Raw genomic sequence first — 24,149 nt, forward strand, 5'->3', positions numbered from 1 at the left:
AGTGTCATACTGAGGTATCTGGTGAGGAGGTGTAACTTTGTGAAGAGGAGGTACACCAGAGGGTCCTGGTAAGGGTTCTTCCAGTGAAAGATCCTCAACTTGCTCTCCTTCTGGGCGAGATGGTAAGGAGGATAGTAAATCACTCACCAGAAGCAAACTCCTCTCAAATGATCACTCACAACAAAAAAGTGACACACTCTAGAGAGGGAAATAGTATTTTTAACTATTTACCATAAACACATTTAAACCAGACTAGAGACAATATCATCGGCATATGCTCAAGACAAGGTTTAATCCGCTGTCTCTCGCCCTCAATGGGCCGCAGGCAGTAGTCAGCCTATGAGCAAAGGAATTTTTAATCATCTATTGTCTCACGTCTACCATAACATAATTTTTTATAATTTTTTAAATTTTAGTTAATATGTTCTTTGAGTGTGTGTGTGTTTAATGTTTTCCAGGAATTCTAATAATTTTTGACCGGTAACAAAGAGCCGATATATCCATTCCCCTTGAAAAAGACTCTTGAGTCGAAACATGGCCCATGTCGGGTTGAATATTTGAATGATCTTCTATTGGCTAAGTATTTTTTACTAAAAATTTGGGTAATAAGCCGGTTTTGAGATTTTTTCAATAGATGCTTTATACTTGAATTTGATTAAATTTGAATAGTTGATATTTATAAAAATTTAAAAAATTATAAAAAATTATGTTATGGTAGACGTGAGACAATAGATGATTAAAAATTCCTTTGCTCATAGGCTGACTACTGCCTGCGGCCCATTGAGGGCGAGAGACAGCGGATTAAACCTTTTCTTGAGCATATGCCGATGATATTGTCTCTAGTCTGGTTTAAATGTGTTTATGGTAAATAGTTAAAAATACTATTTCCCTCTCTAGAGTGTGTCACTTTTGTTGTGAAGGAGGATAGTAAGTCATGATATCTTTTAGTTAGAATATCATGTAGTGCCCTTTCTTCTGAAGTTGGAAGCTTGGGCTGTGATTGAAGATGTTGAGTCATCGACGGTTTTTGCTTAATGGATGACTTAGGCTTCGATGCCTTCGATTTATGAAGTGGAGGTATGGTAGGTGCCGTGGTATAGATAGACATCGATTGTGATATCGATGGAATAGTCGATGCTGATGAAGAAAGAAAGGAAAACTCTGAAATAGGAATGGAAAATGGCGGTATCGATGACATCGAAGAGCTTGGCATTGATGGAATGTTTTCCATCGGGGTAGGCATCGAGAAGTATGAAGGCACCAGTGATGTAATCATCGAAGACTTCATCGGCATTGAGGTAGTTTGTACCATCGGTGTTATCTATGGTATCGGCTCGATGACTTGCGTTGGCATGACTGCCGGCATCGACGATGGCGCCGGAAGTTGCTTCTGCAAAGCCTCCATTACCATCTTCTGGATGAGGACCGTTAAGTCCGGAGTAGTGGATACTGGCAACGGTGTCAATGACGATGACGGCATGGTAGATACAGAGGTTTGCAGATCATCGGAGGATTTTTGCCGTTTCGCGGATGGTTCTGTCGAGGACGGAATTGACGGGGACGCCGAAGATCGACGGTGTCGATGCTTGTGTTTTGGTCTCGGTTCTGAAACTGATCTTGTCGATGACATAGACGCGGTCGGTGAAGTAGCGTCCCCAGATCCTTCGACGTGTCGTTTCTTTATTAGGAGTTTTTTGGTTACTCCTGCGGGAGAGGATTTCGTCGAAGTAGATGGCGATGGAATTAATTGTAGTTGAAAAAGATGAGCCATCTTTTGCCGCCGAAGTTTCCGACCCTTTGGGGTCATTTCTTGACATTGTGAGCATGAAGATATTTCATGCTTTTCTCTGAGACAGATCACACATTCTAGATGTGGATCTGTTACAGACATGGTTCGGTTACAAGTAGGACATTTCTTGAAACCGGATGCCATGTTGGTATCGACGTCCGGTGACAAAAGTGAAGTAAGACCCGATGTGGGAGAAAATTGAAATTTTAAGGTGTCTTTTCAGTCAAAAATGTGAGAAGTCTCACAGGGCTCCGGTAACCGCAATGCTGACGGCAGCGTGGAAAAATGAAGACTGGAGTGAGACCTCTGTGGCAGAGAATATCATGGCATGCTGGGCATGCTCAGTAGCCTCAGGCTGCCAGTCAAAAGTTTCTAGAAACCTTGACAGAAGTTTTCCCGCGATAGGGCTCTGTCAGTGACGTCACCCCATATGTGAGGACTAGCATCCTGCTTGTCCTGGGATAATAAGGGTTCTGTGTGTGGGGAAAAAAAGCGCATTCAAGTGCGCTCACAGACCCATGGTTTTTCTGCGCGAGTGCATGCTAATGGCATGCAAGAAAGGTGATTATTTACAGGCAATGCAGGGAGATCGGGTTAGTTCGGGTTTTTTAATATGGATTTTTAGCGCATGGATCAGGGCAGGAGGTAAGTGAAAGCGCTGGTGTGGAGACTGGTATTTTGATGTTTTTGCGGGTTAGCCAAGCGGCGGATGAAACAGATAGAGAGAAGGAAGCGTCTCAATGAGGCAGAATCACCAATCTAGTGGTCTGAATCTGATCATGAAGGGGTTAGATATTGCTCCACGCACCTTAACATCAACTTCTGGACCACTAATTTATTCATTTTTTTGAACAAGAAAGGCTTTTCCCCCCTAGAATCAATCACAGGCATTCACACACCGATGGGTGTCTGCATGGATGTCTGCATGTTTTACTACATAGGGCCATTAGTGCGCATTACTGCATGGATTATGGCGTGTATGTCTGGGAGCACAGATTTCATGCGCATACACGGCTGTTATTACATCCCGGATTTCCGCTGGTTTTTGCTATGCACGCCAAAAAAATCCATGTAGAAAAATCAGCAGGGATCTTATATTGGTACCCTTATCTTCCTGCTATTGTTACAAGACTCTCTGTTAGCAGTGCATTTTAAAGTATTATAAAGTTGGTCTCAAAAGAAACCCTCTGTCAGCATTCTGATTTTTTTTTTCTTTTAACCCTGCAGTTTCCTCTTGCTCCTTTGTACTTCCAGTTTAAATTAGAACCAAGGCTGAATCTGGCTCCATAAGCCTTCAGTTGCAACTACTAAGGGATTTTTTCCCTCTACCCACAATATGCCTAGTCTGGTCATGAGTCAGGGGCCAAGTATCAAGAATCTTTTCACAACTCTGCAATCATGGTCTCTGAATACAACCACCAACTGACACCCCTGAGCAATGACCACAATTTCTTTCCCCCTTCCCTCCCAAAGCTGTGAAAACTCCCTCTGCAGCATCCTGGAAACAGAAGTCCCAACTCGGGATTGAATTGGGGATCTTCCACATAGCAGTGCACAGCACTTTCTTCCGAGCCACTGGACTGGCCCCATTTGTCTCACTTCTAAAATATACCATAAGATAGAAAGCAGCTAGTTCTACTGAAGAAAAACAGTGGTGCACTTACCTGCCGGATATTCTGTCCAACATATTCGATCACCATCTCATCTGCAGCAATGGGCTCCATAGCAAAGAGACCCCACTCATGGATACGACTGCGACCAAAGCGCAATTTCTTCTTACGGAACTAGAAGGAGAAAATTGAACCCCCACACCAAAAAGCTCAAAATGAGGTCCTCAAAAGCACTTTTCCACAATCATAACTCTCTAAAAACAGCACAAACTTAACAATGAATATTATGCCTGCCCTATAGCACACCCATTTTATTATTACATCCCCAAACACAGAATTCTGTAAAGGAAAATTGGTTCTTACCTACTAATTTTTGTTCCTGTACCACCACACGTCAGTCCAGACTCCTGGGTTTTGCCTCCTTGCCAGCAGATGAGACAGAGAAAGTTTCACTGATACTGTACATAATCAGTGTGCCACCTGCAGTCCCTCAGTATTGACTTGTACCCAAGCCAAGGAGACAGTAACAACCATAAATTTCTAAGCAAACTTCTTCCCCTCCAATGAGCTGGAAGAAGGTGGTTGCTCAAAAAGACAATGGAAAACTTGTTTCTCAAATTTAACATAAGTGATCAGCATTGAAAACTTCCAACAACTCAGCACTATATAGAAAGCAACAGTACGAGCAGCAGACTCTCCCCCCCCCCCCCCCCCCCCCCAGTAAATGGGCGGGTCTCTGGACTGATCTGTGGTACTACAGGAACGAAAATTTGCAGGTAAGAACCAATTTTCCTTTCCCTGTATGCACCCAGATCAGTCCAGACTCCTTAACTCGGGTGGAACCTGGAGAGTTCAGCTCGTAGAACACTCAAAGCACATGGAAGCTGGAGCCCCACATCCAAGTGATAACACCTAGCAAAACAACTTCCCAGTAGCCGCCCAGCAAATTTCAGGCAGAGACACCTGTTGTGACTCAGCCCAGGAAGTCGCCTGAGAATGCATTAAGTGCGCCCCTAACCCCCCCCCCCGGCAGCGGGCACCCTTTAGAAATGTAAGTCTACTCAATCACTTCCTTCAGCCACCACACAACTGTAGCCTTAGACATCTTACTTCCCTTCTTTCGACCACTCCATAGTACAAAGAGGTGATCCGATCTACGGAAATCATAATTGACCTTTAGATTTCTCAATAATGCATGCCTCCCATCTAAGAGCCTAAGCTCCCCCACATGTGGCATAGAGGAAGCCAAATCCAGAAAAGCTGGAAACTCCACTGTCCAACTAAGATGGCATGCAGACACTACCTCAGGCAGAAAAGAAGGCACCAAGCATAAAGATACCCCCGAATCAGACATCTGTAGGAAGGAATCTTGACATGACTGTGCCTGGAACTCCAAAATTCTCCTGGCTGAACAAATAGCCACCAAGAAAACCACTTTAAGACTCAAGCCCTTAACCATAGCTCACTTTAGTGGTTCAAACTGAGGCTCACACAGTCCTCACACAGTCGAAGATGGACAAACGTTCCGCACCTGAGAATGCAAGCTATTAGCTCCCCGAAGGAACCGTATAATATCCGGATGTGTGGACAGAGGATACCCTTTCACCTTACCTCAGAGACAACCCAATGTCGCTACCTGGACTCTCAGAGTTAAATGCCAGTCCCTTGACCAGAACCTTTCTGTAGAAAAGCTAAAATATGCAACACCATAGCTTGAACAGCCTGAGGCTGCACTCTGTCAACAGTAGACCAGGACTTGAAGATCCTCCAAATTCGCACATACATCAAGGATGTAGAAGATCACCTAGCCTACAATAAGGTGAAAATAACCACTTCAGAATATCCCCTTCCATCTCAGTCGTCTCCTTCCAGAAGCGAAGGTGTGAGACAGAAGTGTGCAGCCTGACCCCAAAATATTGGGCCCTGGTGGAAGAGTTGACTGATGTCTGTACCTCAGAGGCCAGTCTATGGCCATGGTGATCGGATCTGGGAAGCAGAGTAGATATGGCCACTCTCAGGTTACCAGGATCACATTGCCCAGATACTTCTCTATCAGCCATAATCCCTTGTCCACCAAAGGCCAAGGAGAGAAGACAAAGAAGAATCCCTCGAGTCCACAGCAGCAGAGCTCAGATTCCTTCTGTATCATGTTCCGTTCAGTGGCTGTAAAACTGTGATGCCTTGGTTTCTCTTTGGTCAGTATACCCCCATCTTTCGTGAATGAGACACATTGCTGCCTTTGGCAGCTCCCATTCCCTGGGGTCTAATTTTCTCTGAGAAAATCCTCCAGAACATAGTTTACTCCGGCGATGTGAGATGCTCCCAGCCACTCCAAGTGCTGCTCTGCCCAGAGAATCAATTCCCGAGCCATTGTCTGATTCTTGGTTCCGCCTTGACGGTTGATGTAGGTCACTGTCATCGCATTGTCTGATAAAATCCATACTGGATGACCACATAACTTTAGCGGACAGGCAAGCAATATGAAATGCAACGCTCTCGTCTCTAACCAATTGATAGACCATGAGGCCTCCTGTTTTGACCACTGGCCCTGCGCAGACTGATCTTGCCACACCACCCTCCATCCTGAGATGCTTGCATCAGTGTAGAATATTACCCAATTCAAAACAATTCTACACCACGCTGGAGATTGGTGTGAGTAAGCTATCATGAAAGACTGTCCCTAGCTTCCCCCTCTAACAGAAGAATCATACAATAAAGGATTTCAGCAGGAGAGAAGAACCCCCTGCAGAGTCCGCATATGCATGAATGCCCAATGCATTAATTTCAATGTCGATGCCATAGAACCCAGGACCTGTAAATAGTCCCAGACTCTGGGCATCGAAAGCTCTAGCAGAAGCCTAATCTGACTTTGCAATTTCAAAACTCTCTCTTTGAGAAACACTCTCTCCACCAGCATGTCAAACAGAGCTCCCAGATACTCCAGAGTTTGAAAGAGAACTAAATGGCTCGTTGTTAGGTTCACCACCCATCCTAGAGACTTCAAGCGCATCGGTACCTTTTGTACTGATAGTAAACAGGAGTCCTCTGATTTTGCATGAATAAGCCAGTCGTCCAGATACGGATGCACCAAGACACTCTCCTTTTGCAATGGGAAGGTACCTTGGTGAAGGTATGTGAAGCCGTCGCCAGCCAAAGGGAAGGGCTCAAAACCAAAACTACTCCTTTAGGACCATGAACCTCAGGAATCTCTGGTGCTCCGGCCTGATGGCTATGTGCAGATATGCCTTTGTCAAGGCGAGAGATGCCAAGAACTCTTCCTTGTGTACCGCCACTATGATAGACCCCAGAATTGGACCTCAGAGTTTCCAATCTCTCTTGAATTGGATACAGGGGGGGAAAGAAACAGGAGCTTAACTTAAAATTGACCTCCGGCCACACTAAGCCTCGAACCATGCCGAACGTGTTCAAAGTCTGAGCCAACAAACTCAGCAAGACATCTCTGTGAGAAAAGAAAAAAATCTGAGTCGAGTCTGAAGTGGATCTCAATCATATGCAAAGTCTTCCTCTTCTAGAGGTGAGAAAGCAGAGTTGCTTACCTGTATCAGATGTTCTCCCAGGACAGCAGGATGTTAGTCCTAACAGATGGGTGACATCATCAGATGGAACCCTGTCACGAAACACTTTTTGACTGGCACACTGAGCATGCCCAGCATGCCACTAACCCTGTGGCCACACGGAGTCCCCCTTCAGTCTCCTTTTGTCCAAGGAGCTGTTGCCTCATGGTTTGTGGAGCTCTGTGAGAACGTTTTCCCCCACAATTTCCTCACGGAACAATTCGACGTTTTTTTCATCTGTTTCTCCTGCCATCGGGGTCACCCATTGCGAATTGCTCCTCCGGCATCCGGTAAGTGTCTTCCGTGTTCTTGCGGTCGGTTCCCGAGCGTCTACCTCCCAGTGGCCAACAGCCACCGATTGCACGCCGCCTCTTTTTTCAATGGTGCCCGGTTTTAGGAAGTGCACTGAGTGTCCGCAGACTATGCCCATCACAGACTTACACAACGTCTGCATCCTGTGTCTCGGGCCTTCCTATGACATCAGTCGGTGTCCTCGTTGCGCTCAGATGACCAAATGTCGTGCACTCGCCTGGACAAGATGGAGCACTTGTTTGGTTCCAAGCAATCTGCTCCATCGACCCCGGTGCCGGGTACATCAAGTCATGGGGATCAATTTGACTCGGGACCTTCGCCGCAATGATCAGGGAGCAGGAGATCGCCCCTCACCGGCATCGGGACATTCAAATACTTCTGCATCGTCGTCCTCGGCACCAGAGAAGGACAGGGCTGAGCATCGTGGGAAGCATAGACACCGGAGCAGCATTGGTCTTGGCCGAACTCCCTCCGAAGAGGCCCCGAGGGGAGGAGGCCCCATCCTCCTCCAGACCCGGGAGCCCAGGGCATTCCTCACAGATATCGGAGCCGGGCACCGAGCCTCCGCGGAACCCTGTGGACGCTCCGGTGATGCCCAGCCTGCCTCCTACTCCAGGGTCGGTCTTGTCCGCACCCGCATTCAGAGAGGAGTTAGACTGCGTGGTTCAAAAGGCAGATGTCACCCATCTGTGAGGACTATCATCCTGCTTGTCCTGGGAGAAAGCCAATTCCCCATTGGAATCCTCCGATGTCTCATGATCCACATCCCCTTGAACATTGCCAGGGACAGTCTCCCTGCAGCATTTGCTCACCGAGCCTGACAAATGGGGAAGCCCGAGAACATGATCCCTAAGTAGTACGTTGCTTCGCCTTTGCTGAGTGCCCCTGCAGAAAAGGTCTGCAGATCCTGGAAACATTCCCACCTAAGAGGAGGCGGCGGCGGGTGGACATATACCGGAGCTTACAGGCCCAACCTTGCTTTCTCCAACCTCTCTCAGGGAAGCTTCTGCCATCAGGAACAAGGGAGGAGGAGACCTGACCGTTGCCTACCTCCCAACTTCACTCCTCCCCTCCAGAGACACCATAGGGCGAGGGGGATGTCCCAACATGAGCAAAAGCTGTAGTAGTCTAATCACTTTGAGCATCTAAACAGCACTGACACCATTGCAGAGAAAGGACTGAAGTGCTAGCAACAGTAGACCAATGCCTTGGAAAGAGTTTTATTAAATATAGTAATAACTGCCCGACTCAGGGCAAGTTTCGCCCTTAGGGCTACATTAGGGGCTCTAAAAAATAAACATTTACTTTAATATAAATATAAAACAAACCATAAAAAAATAAAACAAATAAAATAAGAGTAAAAATTAGTAAATTAAGATACTATAAGGGCAATGTGCTTTAAGGGCACCTTTTCACTTAAATTTTTTCATATTTTTAGTATTTATGAGTTTTTAAGGATGTTATGTTTTAAGGGTACCTTCATCAATTTTCTAAACATTTTTTTAGAAACCTTATGTTCTAAGCATGTTTGGAACAGATCATTAAAAACATTTTTTTTGTCTCTCTTCTTTTACAGAACCTTTTATACATATAAACCTCAATCAAAATTTTATTTTAAATCATGCTTTATTAATACACCATAAATCTTACATACCGTATTTTCCGGCGTATAAGACGACTTTTTAACCCAAGAAAATCTTCTCAAAAGTCGGGGGTCGTCTTATACGCCGGGTATCGTCTTACAGGGCACACCTGCTCTCTTACCAGTTTCTCTCAATCACAAACACATGCTCTCAATCAAATGCATTCTCTCACTTACACACAGGCTGGCTGTCTCTCTCTCTCACCCCCCCCCCCCCCCCCCGAGCACAATTAGTAGCTGCAGCAGCTTCCTCCTCGAGCCCCCGCAGGCCAAGAAAGAAGAAACCCATCGGCCGCGGGAGGCTCATGCTGCCGTCTCCTTTCCCGATTACCGGCTCCTTCGACTGCTCGGGGCCGTTCCTGCTATCGCCGCTGCAATTTTTTCATGCGGCACGGCGCTGCCGTTGCCACTGGGCTATCAGCACGTTCAAGCCCAGCGGGAACGGCAGCAGTGCAAAAAAAAAAAAAAAAAGCTGTGGCATCCGCGGCTGCCCTTTTCTTCTTCCCGCCCCCCCCCCCCCCTTGAACCGGAACAGGAAGTGATGCGCGGGAAGAAAGAGCCGTGCCGCGTGAAAAAATTGCAGCGGCGACAGCAGGAACGGCCCCGAGCAGTCGAAGGAGCTGGTAATCGGGAAAGGAAACAGCAGCATGAGCCTCCCGCGGCCGATGGGTGTCTTCTTTCTTGGCCTGCGGGGGCTGGAGGAGGAAGCTGCTGCAGCTACTATTTGTGCTCGGGGGGGGGGGGGGGGGGGGGGAGTGGAAGTGAGAGAGAGAGAGAAGCAGCCAGCCTGTGTGTAAGTGAGAGAATGCATTTGATTGAGAGCATGTGTGTGATTGAGAGAAACTGGTCAGCGAGCTTGTGTGTGAGAGACAATGAAAGTGACTGCTCAGAGAGATGACTGATGTGTATGTGAGTGTGAGAGAGAAAAAAAGCATGGAAGTGAGAAATCTGGGTATGTGAGAAAGCATGGGAGTAAGAAGCCTGATTATGTGAGAGAGCATGGGAGCAGGAGGGCTGGCTGTGTGTGTGTGTGTGTGTGTGCGCGTGCATGAGAGAGAGACTGGTTGATAAGGTGACGGTGTGTGTGAGAGAAAGAGACTGGTGTGTGTGAATGTGAGAGAAAGAATGTGATTCAGGGAATGAGAAGCCTGTGCACGTGGAGAGTGAGCATGGAAATGAGAGAGAGACTGGTGTGTGTGTGTGTGTGTGTGAGACAGAGAAAGTGATTATGAGAGTGAGAAGCCCGTATATGTACGGTAAGCAGAACACGGGAGTGGGAAGCCTGTGTGTGTGTATGGCATGAGAGAAACTGTTCAGGAAGGTGTCTGGTGTGTGTGTCAAAGACTGTTTGGGAAATGATTGGTGTGTGAGAGACAGAAACTGGTCATGGGGGCATGACTGGTATGGTGTGTGTGTGTGTGAGAGACATGGGCCCTAAGGAAGAGGAAGAGGAATAGGAGAGCTGCTGGAGGGGGTAAGGAAAGGTGGCTTTTTAAGTTTATTTTTCTTGATTGACTGCCATTTTAATTATTTAATATTATGTGATGTGTCTGCTTTTTTGAAATATTTTATTGGTGTTTGGAGAATGTTTAATAGTTTTTATGAGTTTTTAATTGTTGGATGTTATTCTGTTCATAGCTGTTTTGAAACATTTATTCTGCTTATTAGTATAGTTTTACAATTATTTATGTGTGGGGATCTATAGCTGCTTGCTAGTTCTGTTTTCCTAATAAGAGGTATATTGGTTTTTAGGGCCTGATATACGGTATTTGTAGTGTTGCCTTTTCATAGATAGGGTTGCTCCTGTTTGAGTGTAAAATTATTTTTTTTCTTAAAAATATGTATAAAAAAGGGGGGGTCGTCTTATATGCCCAGTCGTCTTATACGCCGGAAAATACAGTATATTTTTCAATTATTTTTTTGTTTTACAGAAATCACTATATTTTAAGTTTTATTTTTTGATTTTTAGTATTAATACTAGTTACAATCCACAATAGGATCTAATACATAATTTAATTATTTTCCTCATTTTTCAGCATACAATTTGAACACTATACAGTGTGCCCGAGTACATAATCTATTACTTATCCAATTTCAAGGTAACAGTCGCCCTTATATATTTATATATATATATTTTTTTTTTTTTTTTTTAAGTTTCTTTTCTCTGTTCCTAAATTTAACACTTGATAGTTTGTCTCTTTTGTTCAATTATCTGTGTATTTGTATATATTTTTTACTCTTATTTTGTTTTATTTTTTTATGGGTTGTTTTATATTTATATTAAAGTAAATGTTTTTTTTGTTGTTTTTTTTAGAGCCCCTGATGTAGCCCTAAGGGCGAAACTCGGCCTGAGTCGGGCAGTTATTACTATATTTAATAAAACTCTTTCCAAGGCATCGGTCTACTTTTGTTTTTCTCACATCCGTGGCTACTTTAGACCGGCTACCACTTTGTTTTTGGAATCCTTCCCTATCTCTGAAGTGCTATCAGACAGCAAGCCTCACAGATAGCAAAGCCCTGGTGCCTAGCTCTCCTGAACTTTGGCTCTTGGCGGCCTCCTGCGTGCACACCAATGCCACCCGGGCATACACACACACCCCTCCAGGATGTGTGCTAATACACGCTGAAGACTAGGTTGCGGTCATACGCACATAACTACATGTGCAAATACGCCCTCATGTGATCATACGCACACAAGTACCTGCGCAAATACGCGTTCAAGTCTAGTTAGCAGACATACGTGCTCAAATCTAGACTGTGGCCTTATGCGCTCAGGTCCCTTTGCATGCAACAATCACGCAAGAATGCTTTCACACACCTATGCAGATGGGAAAAGAACTTTTGCCGTAGCCTACTACATGGCTAAGCAAAGCCTGCCTGCACCTTCAGTGTGTTTAGGCCTGGATCTCTTCAACATCCAGCACTGAAAATTATTGAAGGCCTGAAGAGCTTCTCAACAGCTCAGGCCTCTTGATGGGCTGAGAAGCCATGGAGAATAGGACACAGCCAGCATTCCCTGCTGCTTGTTCCACTTAACAAGTTTTGTGCACAAACAAATTAAAACCGGCAGAAGACCTTTACCATAACCAGAGACTCCTTGGTGGAAGTTCCTCTCTGCTCCTCTGCAGGACAGGGAACTACCGGCGATAGTTGAGGAGGGGATTCCCCTGCCTCTCCTGCCGACACTGCTAGGGAATCTAAAATGGCCGCCATTTTTGCGCTGACAGGGAAAGCCTCAGCGCTAGACACCATCACCCACAAGGCTCGTTCTACTGGTGCAGCCATGCTCAACGCAGACCCCCAAACACCAGGCTGCTTTCTTCCACATGCACATGCTGTTCCTCCCCTACCAGTGACTTCACCAGCATCTCAACAGCAAGCAAGAGAACAGTCCTTCAGCGCCACAAAGCCAACACCCGGTCTCCTATGCAGGCAGAGAAGCTGCTGAAAAAAACCATCACAGAGCTCCCTGAGCTGCTAAGGTAGCTCCCCCGCCCCCGGAACCCTGCTGCTGCACAGATTCCTCTAACTAGTTCCTTGTTCTTGGTTTTTTTTTTTACTCTGAGAACAAAAAAAGATATATAGAAACCAATATTTTCATTTGGTGCGGAGGTTCCAGTTCCAGAGCGCAGGCCACATGGCAGATCAGAAAAGAGCCAGACCATCGGTTATATCTATCTCCTTTTGCCAAACTTTAGTGGTGCAGCCCAGGACAAACTGTATAAAAGGGATACCTCCCTGCTTCACTGGGTTTGCAGTGCAGAACTGCCAGCAGATTCCAAGCTGTCTCATGAGAGGTGAGGGATGAGGGATCTGGACGACCAGATGTCCACCCCACAGCCTCCGGACCCAGCAATCAGAAGGATCACCAACCCCCTGGTCATCTGTCTCAAACCAGGGGGGGGGGGGAACCAGGACCTCACAACCCCCTGGGAGGATCCAGAAATTCTGTCTTTTAATCCTTTTTTTTTCTCTCTCCAAACTGCAAGTTTTTAACCATCTACCATCTGCTGGAAACAGAGAAATACTGAGGGACTGCAGGTGGCACACTGGGTTATGTAAAGTGTCAGAGAACTTTTTCTGTCTCCATCTGCTGGCAGGAAGGCAAAACCCAGGAGTCTGGACTGATCTGAGTACATACAGGGAAATATATTTCAACCTTGCTCTGCAGAACCATCTGCAGTTCTAATACAGAAACCCACATTTACAAATGCTGTTAAATACATCTTAGTCATGCACTGCAGCACCCTTTATTGTGTATGCTACATTCCCTATTTTACTCTGTGTGGATATTTACAGGACCATTAAGCAACACTTACCTTCAGCTGATTCAGCTTCAGCAGGTCACTATCTAGGACTGCAGAGGTTCCAATGGCACTCAGTAATCGCCGTTGTTCCGACCGTCTCTCCGATAACACACGGTTGGTGCCCTGCAGAGTGGGAGAAAATAGTGTGCGTTATTTTGATTTCTTTTCCATTAACTGAAAATACCAATCTAGACCAAAGGGTATGCAGTACCTCTCTCATGAAAGACTCCTTTTCAAAAAGTAAAATGTTTGTTTCCTCTGGGCCCAAACTCTTCTTAGTTCAAGTACTTTCAAAACTAAGAAAGCTAAGCTGCTTACCTAAATAAGTGGATTTTTGTTTTTTTAGAAAGCAGTTCACCAATTTTTATTATTTCTATATACCGACATTCGATCTGAGATATCACATCGGTTTACATTCAGGTACTGTAGGTATTTCTCTATCCCCAGAAGGCTTACAATCTAAGTTTTATACCTGAGGCAATGGAGGGTAAAGTGACTTGCCCAAGGTCACAAGGAGCGAGAGCGGGACTTGAACCCTGGTCTAACCGCTAGGCTATTCCTCCTCCCTTTTATACAATTTTATATCAATTATACAAGTGGGTGGCCCCAAATGGAAGGATATTTCCATAATGAGAAATTACTACTTACCTGATAATTTCCTTTACTTTAGTATAGTCAGATGAATCCAGAACTAATGGGGTTATGCATCGCTACCAGCAGATGAAGACAGAGCAAAGCTGACAACACAGTATATAGACTCCTGCAGTGACATCAGCTTGCCAGTATTCTCTTCAAAAGCCAACTGTCGACAGACTAGCAAAAACTTGATCAATAACAGATAATCATTTCAGTACTCAGCCAACAGGAAACACTAAGCTCAGACAAAGAATATATCAATCCTAGTCTAGGGACTGGACTAAAACCAGTAACCCCGGAACACGTAGCCACGCAGAACAACCATAGAACAATTATTCGGCAGTGAAGGGCGGAAAGATGGATTCATCTGATTATCCTAAAGAACAGGAAATTTTCGGGTAAGTTGTAATTTATCTTTTCTTAGCATCTAGTCAGATGAATCCAGAACCAGTGCAATGTATCCAAGCTACTCCCGAATAGGGTGGGAGGCTGCCAGCGGTCTAGTCAAAACCTCATGTGCAAAGACTGTGTCCTCCTGGGCCTGCAGATCTAGACGATAATACCTGGAAAAGATGTGCAAAGAGGACCAAGTCGCAGCTCGGCAAATGTAGACAGGAGACAATCTAACTTCCGCTCATGACACTGCCTGAGCCTTAGTGGAATGAGCTCTAACTTGACTAGGCAACAGCTGTTCAGCATCCACGTATGCGGCCGACCACCTCCTTAATTCAGCGAGCTATTGTAGCCCGTGAAGCTGGCTCGCCCTGTTTACTACCTACGTGGAGGACAAACAGGCTACCCGTCTTCCAGAAAGATTTAGATACCTCACGATATGTCTTTTGACATCCAAGGGTCGCAATATTGCTTACCTTGTAATAGGTGTTATCCCAGGACAGCAGGATGTAGTCCTCACATATGGGTGACATCACTGACGGAGCCCTATCCTGGAAAACTTTCTGTCAAAGCTTCTAGAAACTTTTGACTGGCATCCTGAGCCTACTGAGCATGCCCAGCATGCCATGATCCCTCGAGCCACAGGGGTCTCCCTTCAGTCTCGTTTGTAGCAATGAGCGCTAGCCAAAAATAAAATAATAAAACGTATCAGACCCAACTCCGCGGGGTGGCGGGTGGGTTTCTTGAGGACCACATCCTGCTGTCCTGGGATAACACCTATTACAAGGTAAGCAATTTTGCTTTATCCCAGGACAAGTAGGATGCTAGTCCTCACATATGAATGATTAGCAAGCTACAGGCATAACAACTGGTCTACTGTTGGGAAAAATGAGGCAGCCTGAAATCACGAAAGGTTGGATGTGGAAGGAGTTGGATCGTGCTGGAAACAAGTTCTTTAAGACAGATTTTCCATAGGTTGAATCTTGTCGTCCTTCCTTGTCGAGACAGTAGTGAGCCGCAAAGGTGTGAAGAGAACTCCATGTTGCGGCTTTAAATATGTCAACTATTGGCACTGAACGAGAGTGCACTACTGAGGTTGACATTGCTCTTACGGAGTGAGCCTTTACTCGCCCATGGAGAGGAAGGCCTGCTTTTTCATAACAAAATTGTATACAATCTGCAAGCCAATTAGATAGTGTTTGCTTGCCCACTGCTTTTCCAGGTTTGTTTTGATCAAAAGAAACAAAGAGCTGGGTGGATTTCCTATGGGCTGTAGTGCGATCTAAGAGTACGCAAGCGCACGCTTATAGTCCAAGGTGTGTAAAGCCCTCTCTCCCCTTGGTGAGAATGCGGTTTTGGGAACAAAGTAGGCAAAATGATGGATTGATTCAAGTGGAATTCCGTAACTACCTTGGGGAGAAATTTTGGGTGTGTACGGAGTACCACTCGGTCATGTAGGAACTTGGTGTAGGGTGACTATGTGACAAGTGCTTGTAACTCTCTAACCCTTCTAGCAGATGTGATGGCTATTAAGAAGATAGTCTTCCAAGTGAGAAATTTAACATCACAGGAATCCTTAGGTTCAAAAGGAGAACGCATGAGGCTTGTTAAGACTACATTAAGGTCCCATTCTGTGACCGGTGGTCGGTGTGGAGGTTTAAGTTGAATTAAACCTCTCATAAACCTACTAACGAGGGGTTGCACTGATATTGGTGCATCTCAGATGGTATTGTGATAAGCTGAGATTGCACTTAAATGTACTCTTACAGATGAGGTCTGGAGACCAGAGTCTGAGAGATGCCATAGATAGTCTAATAAAGATGATGTTGTGCAGGAAAAGGGGTCGACACTGTTTTGTGTGCACCACGTGGTAAACCTTTTCCATTTAGCACGATAGTTTTTGTGTGGATGGTTTACGTAAAGCTACAAGCACTTGAGAGTCATTTAGTTGAAAGATTGAGAGGTTGTAGAATCAAGCTTTCAACATCCATGCTGTGAGGGATAGGGATTGAAAGTTGGGATGACGCAACCTGCCCTGATCCTGAGTTATGAGAGTGGGTGCTGTGCCCAGGCGAACTGGGTCTCTGATCAAGAGGTCGAGGAGTATTGGAAACCATGCTTGTCGAGGCCAATATGGAGCTATGAGTATCATGGACCCTTTGTCCTGATGTAGCTTCACTAGAGTTTTGGTTATTAGCGGTATCGGAGGATACGCGTATAGAAGACCTGAGTTCAGTGGCGAGCAAAGGCATCCCTGGGTAAGCAGTTTCTCTGCTTGTACAGGGAGCAAAAATTGTCTACTTTGTAATTCAGTTGTGATGCAAAGAGGTCTACTGTTGGTTGACCCCAACGCTGAAAGATCTTGGTCGCCACTTATGGATCCAGAGACCACTCGTGAGGTTGGAATTGACGACTGAGGCGATCCGCCACTACATTGTGAATGCCTGCCAGATAAGTGGCCCGGAGAAACATTGAGTGTGTTAGGGCCCAGTCCCAAATCTGTGCTGCTTCTTGACAAAGGAGATACTAGCCTGTACCTCCCTGTTTATGTACCACATGGCTACTGTGTTGTCTGTTTGTATCAGAACAGTCTTGTGGGAAAGCCAGTCCTTGAACACATGCAGCGCATAACATATAGCTGGAAGCTCTAGGAAATGTATCTGAAATGAAGCTTCGAGTTTTGTCCAAGTACCTTGAGTCTGCAGATGACCAATGTGTGCTCCCCACCCGAAGGTGGATGTATCTGTAGTTAATGTCGCTTGCGTAACCGGTTGTTGGAAAGGTAGGTCTGTAAGCAAGTTGTCCATGTTTGTCCACCATAAGAGCGAGGACAGTAGTTGCTGAGTTACTTGAACTGGATAAGACAGTGGTTGAATGGCTTTTTTCCATTGGTTTCTGAGTGTCCATTGAGTAACTCTCATGGCTAATCTGGCCATAGGAGTGACGTGAACTGTGGAGGCCATGTGACCCAAAAGAGTGAGAACATTGATGAGCTGTTATTTGTGTCCATGTGCACAGAGAGCCTGCTAACAAGGCGAGTGTCTGTGCACGGTCTTTTGGAAGGAAAGCTTTTGCCGTTATAGCTCCGATGAATTGTAACAGATGAGATGGTATGAAGTGGGATTTCTGATAGTTGATGAGTAATCCCAACGAATGGAGTAGAGTTATTGTGAGTTTGAGAGAGTTGAGAGCTCCTTGGTCTTGTTTGGCTTCTGATGAGCCAATCGTCCCGGTAAGGAAACATGTGCACGCCCTCCTGCAAGTGGGCAGCTGCCACTGCCAGGCACTTTGTGAACACTTGAGGTGCTGAGGCTACACCGAATGGTAGCACCTTGTATTGGAAATGTTGACTTCCTACTAGGAATCGCAGATACTTGGAATGAGGAGGGAATATTGGAATGTGAGCGTAAGCGTCCTGAAGATCCAGAGAACAGAGCCAATCTCCTTTTTGAAGTAGAGGTAGCATGGTGCCCAATGACACCATCCTGAATTTTTCATTTTTCAAGTATTTGTTGAGTTTCCGGAGGTCCAATATGGGACGTAGGCCTTCTGTTTTCTTTGGAATGAGGAAATAACGGGAGTAGAATCCTCTGCTCTGCTGAGGCCGGGGAACTGGTTCCATGGCCCTGGCTCTCAGAAGGGTGGATAATTCTTTTTGTAAGAGTGTGGATTGATTGTTTACTTTCCAAGACAAGGTGGGTGGAGTATCGTTTGGTACAGTGAGAAAGTCCAGGTGGTACCCTTGAGATGTTATCGAGAGTACCCATTGGTCTGTGGTGATGTGCGACCAATTGTGTTGGAAGAAAGTGATCCGACCTCCTACTGGTAAAATTTGGGGTCGGATTGGCAGGTAGACTTCTGTTCTCCGGTGAGATTTCAAAATCCCGAAGTCGGGCCTGTCTGCGGAGGGGGTTGAGCTTTAGGTGCTCTTGGTTGTCGGGCCTGCTGTCTTTGTGCTGGCCTAGATGACCTTCCATGGGCAGGAGGTGGATAGTACCGCCGTGGCCTATAATATGGCTGCTTTGAATCCTTCCTTGGGAGTCTTCGTGAAGATGTTTGAGGAGCAGAGGAGAGCTGTCGCAAGGTTTCCGAATATTCCTTCAGCTGGGAAACTGCCTCTTTTACTTTATCTCCAAAGAGATTGTCCCCTGCATAAGGGAGATCAGCAAGTTTCTCCTGCACTTCTGGTCTCAGGTCGGAGGCCTTGAGCCAGGCCCAACTGTGGGCACTTATGCCAGTGGCCGACATTCTAGATGACGTCTCGAAGCTATCGAAAGCTGCACGAACTTCGTGTTTCCCAGCCTCCAGGCCCTTATGGATGATATTACTGAAGGAATCTTGGAATTGCTGGGGAAGAGATTCTGAGAGTTCCTGAATTTGTTTCCACAAATTACACTGATACTGCGTCATATATAGTTGGTAGGATGCAATTCTGGAAACTAACATGGACCCCTGAAACATTTTCCTGCCTATAGTGTCCAAAAACCTATTGCTTTTTCCAGGAGGATTGGATGAATGAGGCTTTATTCTTTTTGACTTCTTTTGAGCTGACTCAACTACTACCGATTGATGGGGTAGTTGAGTTTTTTGGACGCCTGGGATATGTTGGACTAGATACGTAGCATCAGTTCTTTTATTCACCGGTGGTATGGTGCAGGGATGCTCCCATGGCTTGTGTTGTAAGTCAACTAGGACTTCGTGAAGTCCTGGAATCGCCAGGACTTCTTTAGGTGGGTCCACGAATTGTAATACCTCCAGAGTTTTTTGTCTACTATCCTCCTCAGATTCCAGCTGGAAAGGGATGGTGTCAGCCATATCCTTGATGAAATTTGAGAAAGAAAGGTCCTCTGGAGGGGATTTCCTTCTTTCCTCTGGAGGAGAAGGTTCTGAGAGGACTTCTTCTAGGAAGAGTCAGTATTTGGATCGCTAATGGCAGTGGCTATTCTCTAAGTGAACTTAATAGCAGGTAATGGACTTCTCCTCCAAGAACTTATCCAATCCTTTTTTAAACACAGCTATACTAACTGCACTAACCACATCCTCTGGCAACAAATTCCAGAGTTTAATTGTGCGTTGAGTAAAAAAGAACTTTCTCCGATTAGTTTTAAATGTGCCCCATGCTAACTTCATGGAGTGCCCCCTAGTCATTCTACTATCCGAAAGAGTAAATAACTGATTCACATCTACCCGTTCTAGACCTCTCATGATTTTAAACACCTCTATCATATCCCCCCTCAGTCGTCTCTTCTCCAAGCTGAAAAGTCCTAACCTCTTTAGTCTTTCCTCATAGGGGAGTTGTTCCATTCCCCTTATCATTTTGGTAGCCCTTCTCTGTACCTTCTCCATCGCAATTATATCTTTTTTGAGATGCGGCGACCAGAATTGTACACAGTATTCAAGGTGCGGTCTCACCATGGAGTGATACAGAGGCATTATGACATTTTCCGTTTTATTCACCATTCCCTTTCTAATAATTAGGTTATTTCCTCTTTCGTATAATAGAAGGACTAGGGGGCACGCCATGAAGTTAGCATGTGGCACATTTAAAATTAATCGGAGAAAGTTCTTTTTCATTCAGCGCACAATTTAATGCTGGAATTTGTTGCCAGGGATTGCGGTTAGTGTAGCTGGGTTTAAAAAAAAGGAGTGGATAAGTTCTTGGAGGAGAAGTCCATTACCTGCTATTAAGTTGACTTAGAAAATAGCCACTGCTATTACTAGCAACAGTAGCATGGCATAGACTTAGTTTTGGGGTATTTTCCAGGTTCATATAACCTGGATTGGCCACTGTTGGAAACAGGATTCTGGGCTTGATGGACCCTTGGTCTGACTCAGTATGGCATGTTTTTATGTGCATTCACAGACTTATACAATAACTTGTGCACTGAATTTCAATTTTTTTTTTTTAATTTCTGCTGCGGTAAGATAATGCTATGCTAATGCACTGGGAGTTAAAATATGGGTATACCGAGTCAATATGTGTAGTCATCACAGGCTGAATGCACATTTCAACTGAGGAGTGGCTGAATGGGAGAGTGCATATAGGAGCATATATTTTCTTATGTTCCCAATTTGGGAGCGCATCTTTTGCCGGGCACCCAATTTGGGAGCCCATCTTTTGCCGGGCGCCCAATTTGGGAGCGCATCTTTTGCCGGGCGCCCAATTTGGGAGCGCATCTTTTGCCGGGCGCCCAATTTGGGAGCGCATCTTTTGCCGGGCGCCCAATTTGGGAGCCCATCTTTTGCCGGGCGCCCAATTTGGGAGCCCATCTTTTGCCGGGCGCCCAATTTGGGAGCCCATCTTTTGCCGGGCGCCCAATTTGGGAGCCCATCTTTTGCCGGGCGCCCAATTTGGGAGCCCATCTTTTGCCGGGCGCCCAATTTGGGAGCCCATCTTTTGCCGGGCGCCCAATTTGGGAGCCCATCTTTTGCCGGGCGCCCAATTTAGGAGCCCATCTTTTCTTGTGCTCCTAGTCGGCTATCTGGCCGCAGTTAGGCTTAAAAACAAATACACTATCGAGCTGCTGCTGCTTGTTCTCTCAGGAAGTGGGGGAGCCCTGGTGCAGATCCAGCGTTAAAAATTTTATTCCACCTCTGACCAGGAGCAAAGTTTCTATCCCTAAGAAACTGTGCACTCAGCCAGCATACCCCTTTGCATTGGGAGGAAATGCATGGAATTTCCATGTATTTATTTTATTTTTATATTCTTTTTGGCACTTCAAAGTGTATTTCTCTGTCCCCACAGGGCTTACATTCTAATTTTGTACCTGAGGCAACGGAGGGTAAAGTGACTTGCCCAAGATCACAAGAAGCAACAGTGGGATTTGAACCCTGGTTTCCTTGGGTCGTAGCCCGCTGCTCTATCTACCAGGCTACTCCTCCACTCTTGAGGGTATTGATATGAATGCACGTTTTTAAACACATTTTGTGCAAATAAAACTCTTTTCTGCATTGGGAATATTTGCCTGCCCAAAATATGCACCAAGTATGGGTAAAACCATGCGTTCAGCTGAACGCACTTTATGCATTAGCCTCTAAGTAAAAATATTTTTTTTATGGTTTTAATATGCTACTTTCTAACGTCATGGGCTGTCCCCAAGTCATTGTATTTTTTGAAAGAGTAAACAATCGATTTGCATTTACCCTTTCTACTCCACTTCTGATTATATAGACAATCAACTTCCCTTAGCCTTTTGTCCTCCAAGCTGAACAACCCTAACCCTTTACCTTTTCCTCATAGGGGAGCTGTTCCATCCCCTTTATCATTTTGGATAACCTCTCTGTACCTTTTCCAGTTCATCTATATCTTTTTTGAGAAACACCACTACAATATTCCAGTCGCGGTCTCGCTATGGAGCAATATAGAGGCATTATGACATTCATTTTATTCCTATTCCATTCATAATAATTCCTAAAATTTTGTTTGCTTTGACTGCTACTGCATACTGAGTCAATGATTTTAAAGTATTGGCCACAATGATATCTAGATCCTTTTCTTGGATGGTAACTCCCAATATGGAACCCAATATCTAACTACAGTTTGGATTACTTTTCCCTTTGTGCGTCATTTTGCACTTGTCCACATTAAATTTGGATACTCAGTGTCCCAATCTTCCAAGGTCTTCCAGCAATTTCTCACAATCTGCTTGTGACAACTTGGAAACATTTTGTGTCTGCAAGTCTGATCACCTCACTCATCATTCCCTTTTGCAGATCATTTATAAATATATATGATCTGGAAAAGGGAATGAGTGAGGTGAGAACCACACGTGCAGGCCACCATCTAAGCAGATGATCCCCTAATGTAGGTTGTCTGGAGATATGTGTTTTGATGACCGACCCATGACTAGACTCGTAGGGCACCACTGCAATGGACATACGAGTCTGTGCACACTTGCGTGTTTGCACAGAATATGGCCATCTGGATCAAGGTTCATTTGCTCGAGAGCAGATGAAAGAAAGCCCTTAGTACATAAGAGAGTGCTTGCAACTTCTGAATGCTGATTTTCTGGTGACTCTCCACTAGAATCCACATCCCCTGGGTCCAAGTGCCACCGATATACACTCCCCAACCTCTGGTAGAGGCATTGGTGGACAGTCATTTGATGCGCTAGAAAGCATAGTGAGATCCACTGTCAGAACTTCTGAGTTCATCCACCACTGGAGGGACATTATTTGCATCTCGGGAGTTGAGAGAGAGATCTGATGAGATTATGGTTGGAACAACTGAACCTGCTGGCCTTGGAGCACTCACTAAAGACTTTGCACATGCAGACAAGTCAGAAGAACCAAAAGATTATTAATATCCAGCTAGAATTTTGCCTATTCATTTTCCATTAAAATTAATTTTGATAATTTAGAATGCCAGAACTTCCCACTGAGGCTGATTGGTAGTAAATTCTCAGTTTTCTATGTAATTACTGAGGTAACTATTAAAAAAAACAAAACAAAACCCAACCCCAAGGAAATTAGATCATCATATTCTTTAGATTCTATTCCATCAAAATGTGTGAAAAACTTGGAAGTGGGATTTACTCCTTATTGCGAGAAAGTCTGAAGTTAGGATCTTTTCCTGCTTTAAAGAAACATCAGTGAAGCCTTTGTTAAAAAAAAAAAAAAATTCTGAAAAGCAGGAAACTACAGGCCAGTTTCTAATTTGCTTTTCTTTACAAAATGGTAGAAAAAGTGATGTCTTTACAGCTAGTTTCTTAGACAAAAGTAACTCTCTCTACTCTGAACAAACTGAATTTAGACAAGCACATAGCATGGAAATGCTACTCTTTTCTACCTTAAATGAGATTAGAATTTATGCAGAGGAAAAGATGCTCTTATTTTTATTGGATATGAGAGTGGCCTTTGACACTGTGAACCACAATCTTCTAATTCAATATTTAACGTAATTAGATGTTAGTGAAATTGCACTAAAACGGTTCAGTGCCTTTTTATTAGACCATGTATATAGGGTTGCTTAGGGACAAATCCTTCTACATCTAGGCCCCTATTTTGTAGTATCCCTCAGGGCTTGGTGTTAATTTCCAATTTTTTAAAATCTTTGTCTTGCTCTATTTGCTACTAACATCCAAATTTTGGGATTTAGTTATATTTTGCTGATAATATCGAGATGGTAGCTTATTTACACTCAGAGCAATCAGGATTATCTAGGCTGAAAAAATGCTTAGAGGCTATTCATATATGGTTGCAGAACATATGTTCTTATGAGTGATCCACCACCTATGCCTACTATTGCATTTGGTGTTAATGCGCCGATGGCTAGAGTTGAGCATCGATTTCAGATGCTAGCATGCAGTATGCTGAGTCATGACAAGCCCGGCTTGTAGACAGGAGGCTCAGGGTCGTCGCCTTACACATCAGAATAGTTTGGCTATGAAGAGGATTACTTTCTTGACTTCCTGCATAACCTTCGCTCCTTCACAGGCTATGAGCAATTCCCCACCAGAGGATATCTCCTTTATCACTTTTGTTCGGGTAATGGCTAAGGCCACTACCACTGAACCGTAGATTAAGGGTGAGCTCATGGTCCCTTCTTTTTGGCCTCAAATGAAATTGTGGCAATACCCATCCATTCCATCTTCCAGGATGTACATAAGAGAATATGAGAAACCAAGCACTCTGCTTTTCATTAGTAAGAAGTCAGATGAAAAATATTGTGTTCAAGCAGCTGAGGGATTCTACAGGTCCAATCTGTGGTGGTTGAATCTGCCCTAAAAAGAGCAAATAAATCTTCCACTCCCAATGCAGTGAATCCTGGGGGGTGCATGCAAGACTCTGTTTGGGAGAAGGCACGATTTGGGAGTAGGTCAAGACAGCCTAAAAAATGAGTGGCAGCTCTCAAAAGCTCATCTGGTTTTGGTAACAAAGGAGAAA

At 44.9% G+C, this 24,149-nt stretch overlaps 1 protein-coding gene across 1 annotated transcript in view; it reads right to left on the reverse strand.

Moving 5' to 3' along the window:
* Positions 1-24,149, reverse strand: part of SETD1A (SET domain containing 1A, histone lysine methyltransferase) — a 374,529-nt gene that overhangs the window by 47,688 nt on the left and 302,692 nt on the right. Inside the window, exons 16-17 of the mRNA XM_029606903.1 lie at positions 13,248-13,358; positions 3,454-3,573 (exon numbers count right to left, since the gene is read on the reverse strand). Of these exons, the coding sequence (XP_029462763.1) occupies positions 3,454-3,573; positions 13,248-13,358 (231 nt within the window). The remainder of the gene's footprint in view (positions 1-3,453; positions 3,574-13,247; positions 13,359-24,149) is intronic.

This window comes from Rhinatrema bivittatum, chromosome 6, assembly GCF_901001135.1.
Source record: "Rhinatrema bivittatum chromosome 6, aRhiBiv1.1, whole genome shotgun sequence".
Taxonomy (NCBI): Eukaryota; Metazoa; Chordata; class Amphibia; order Gymnophiona; family Rhinatrematidae; genus Rhinatrema; species Rhinatrema bivittatum.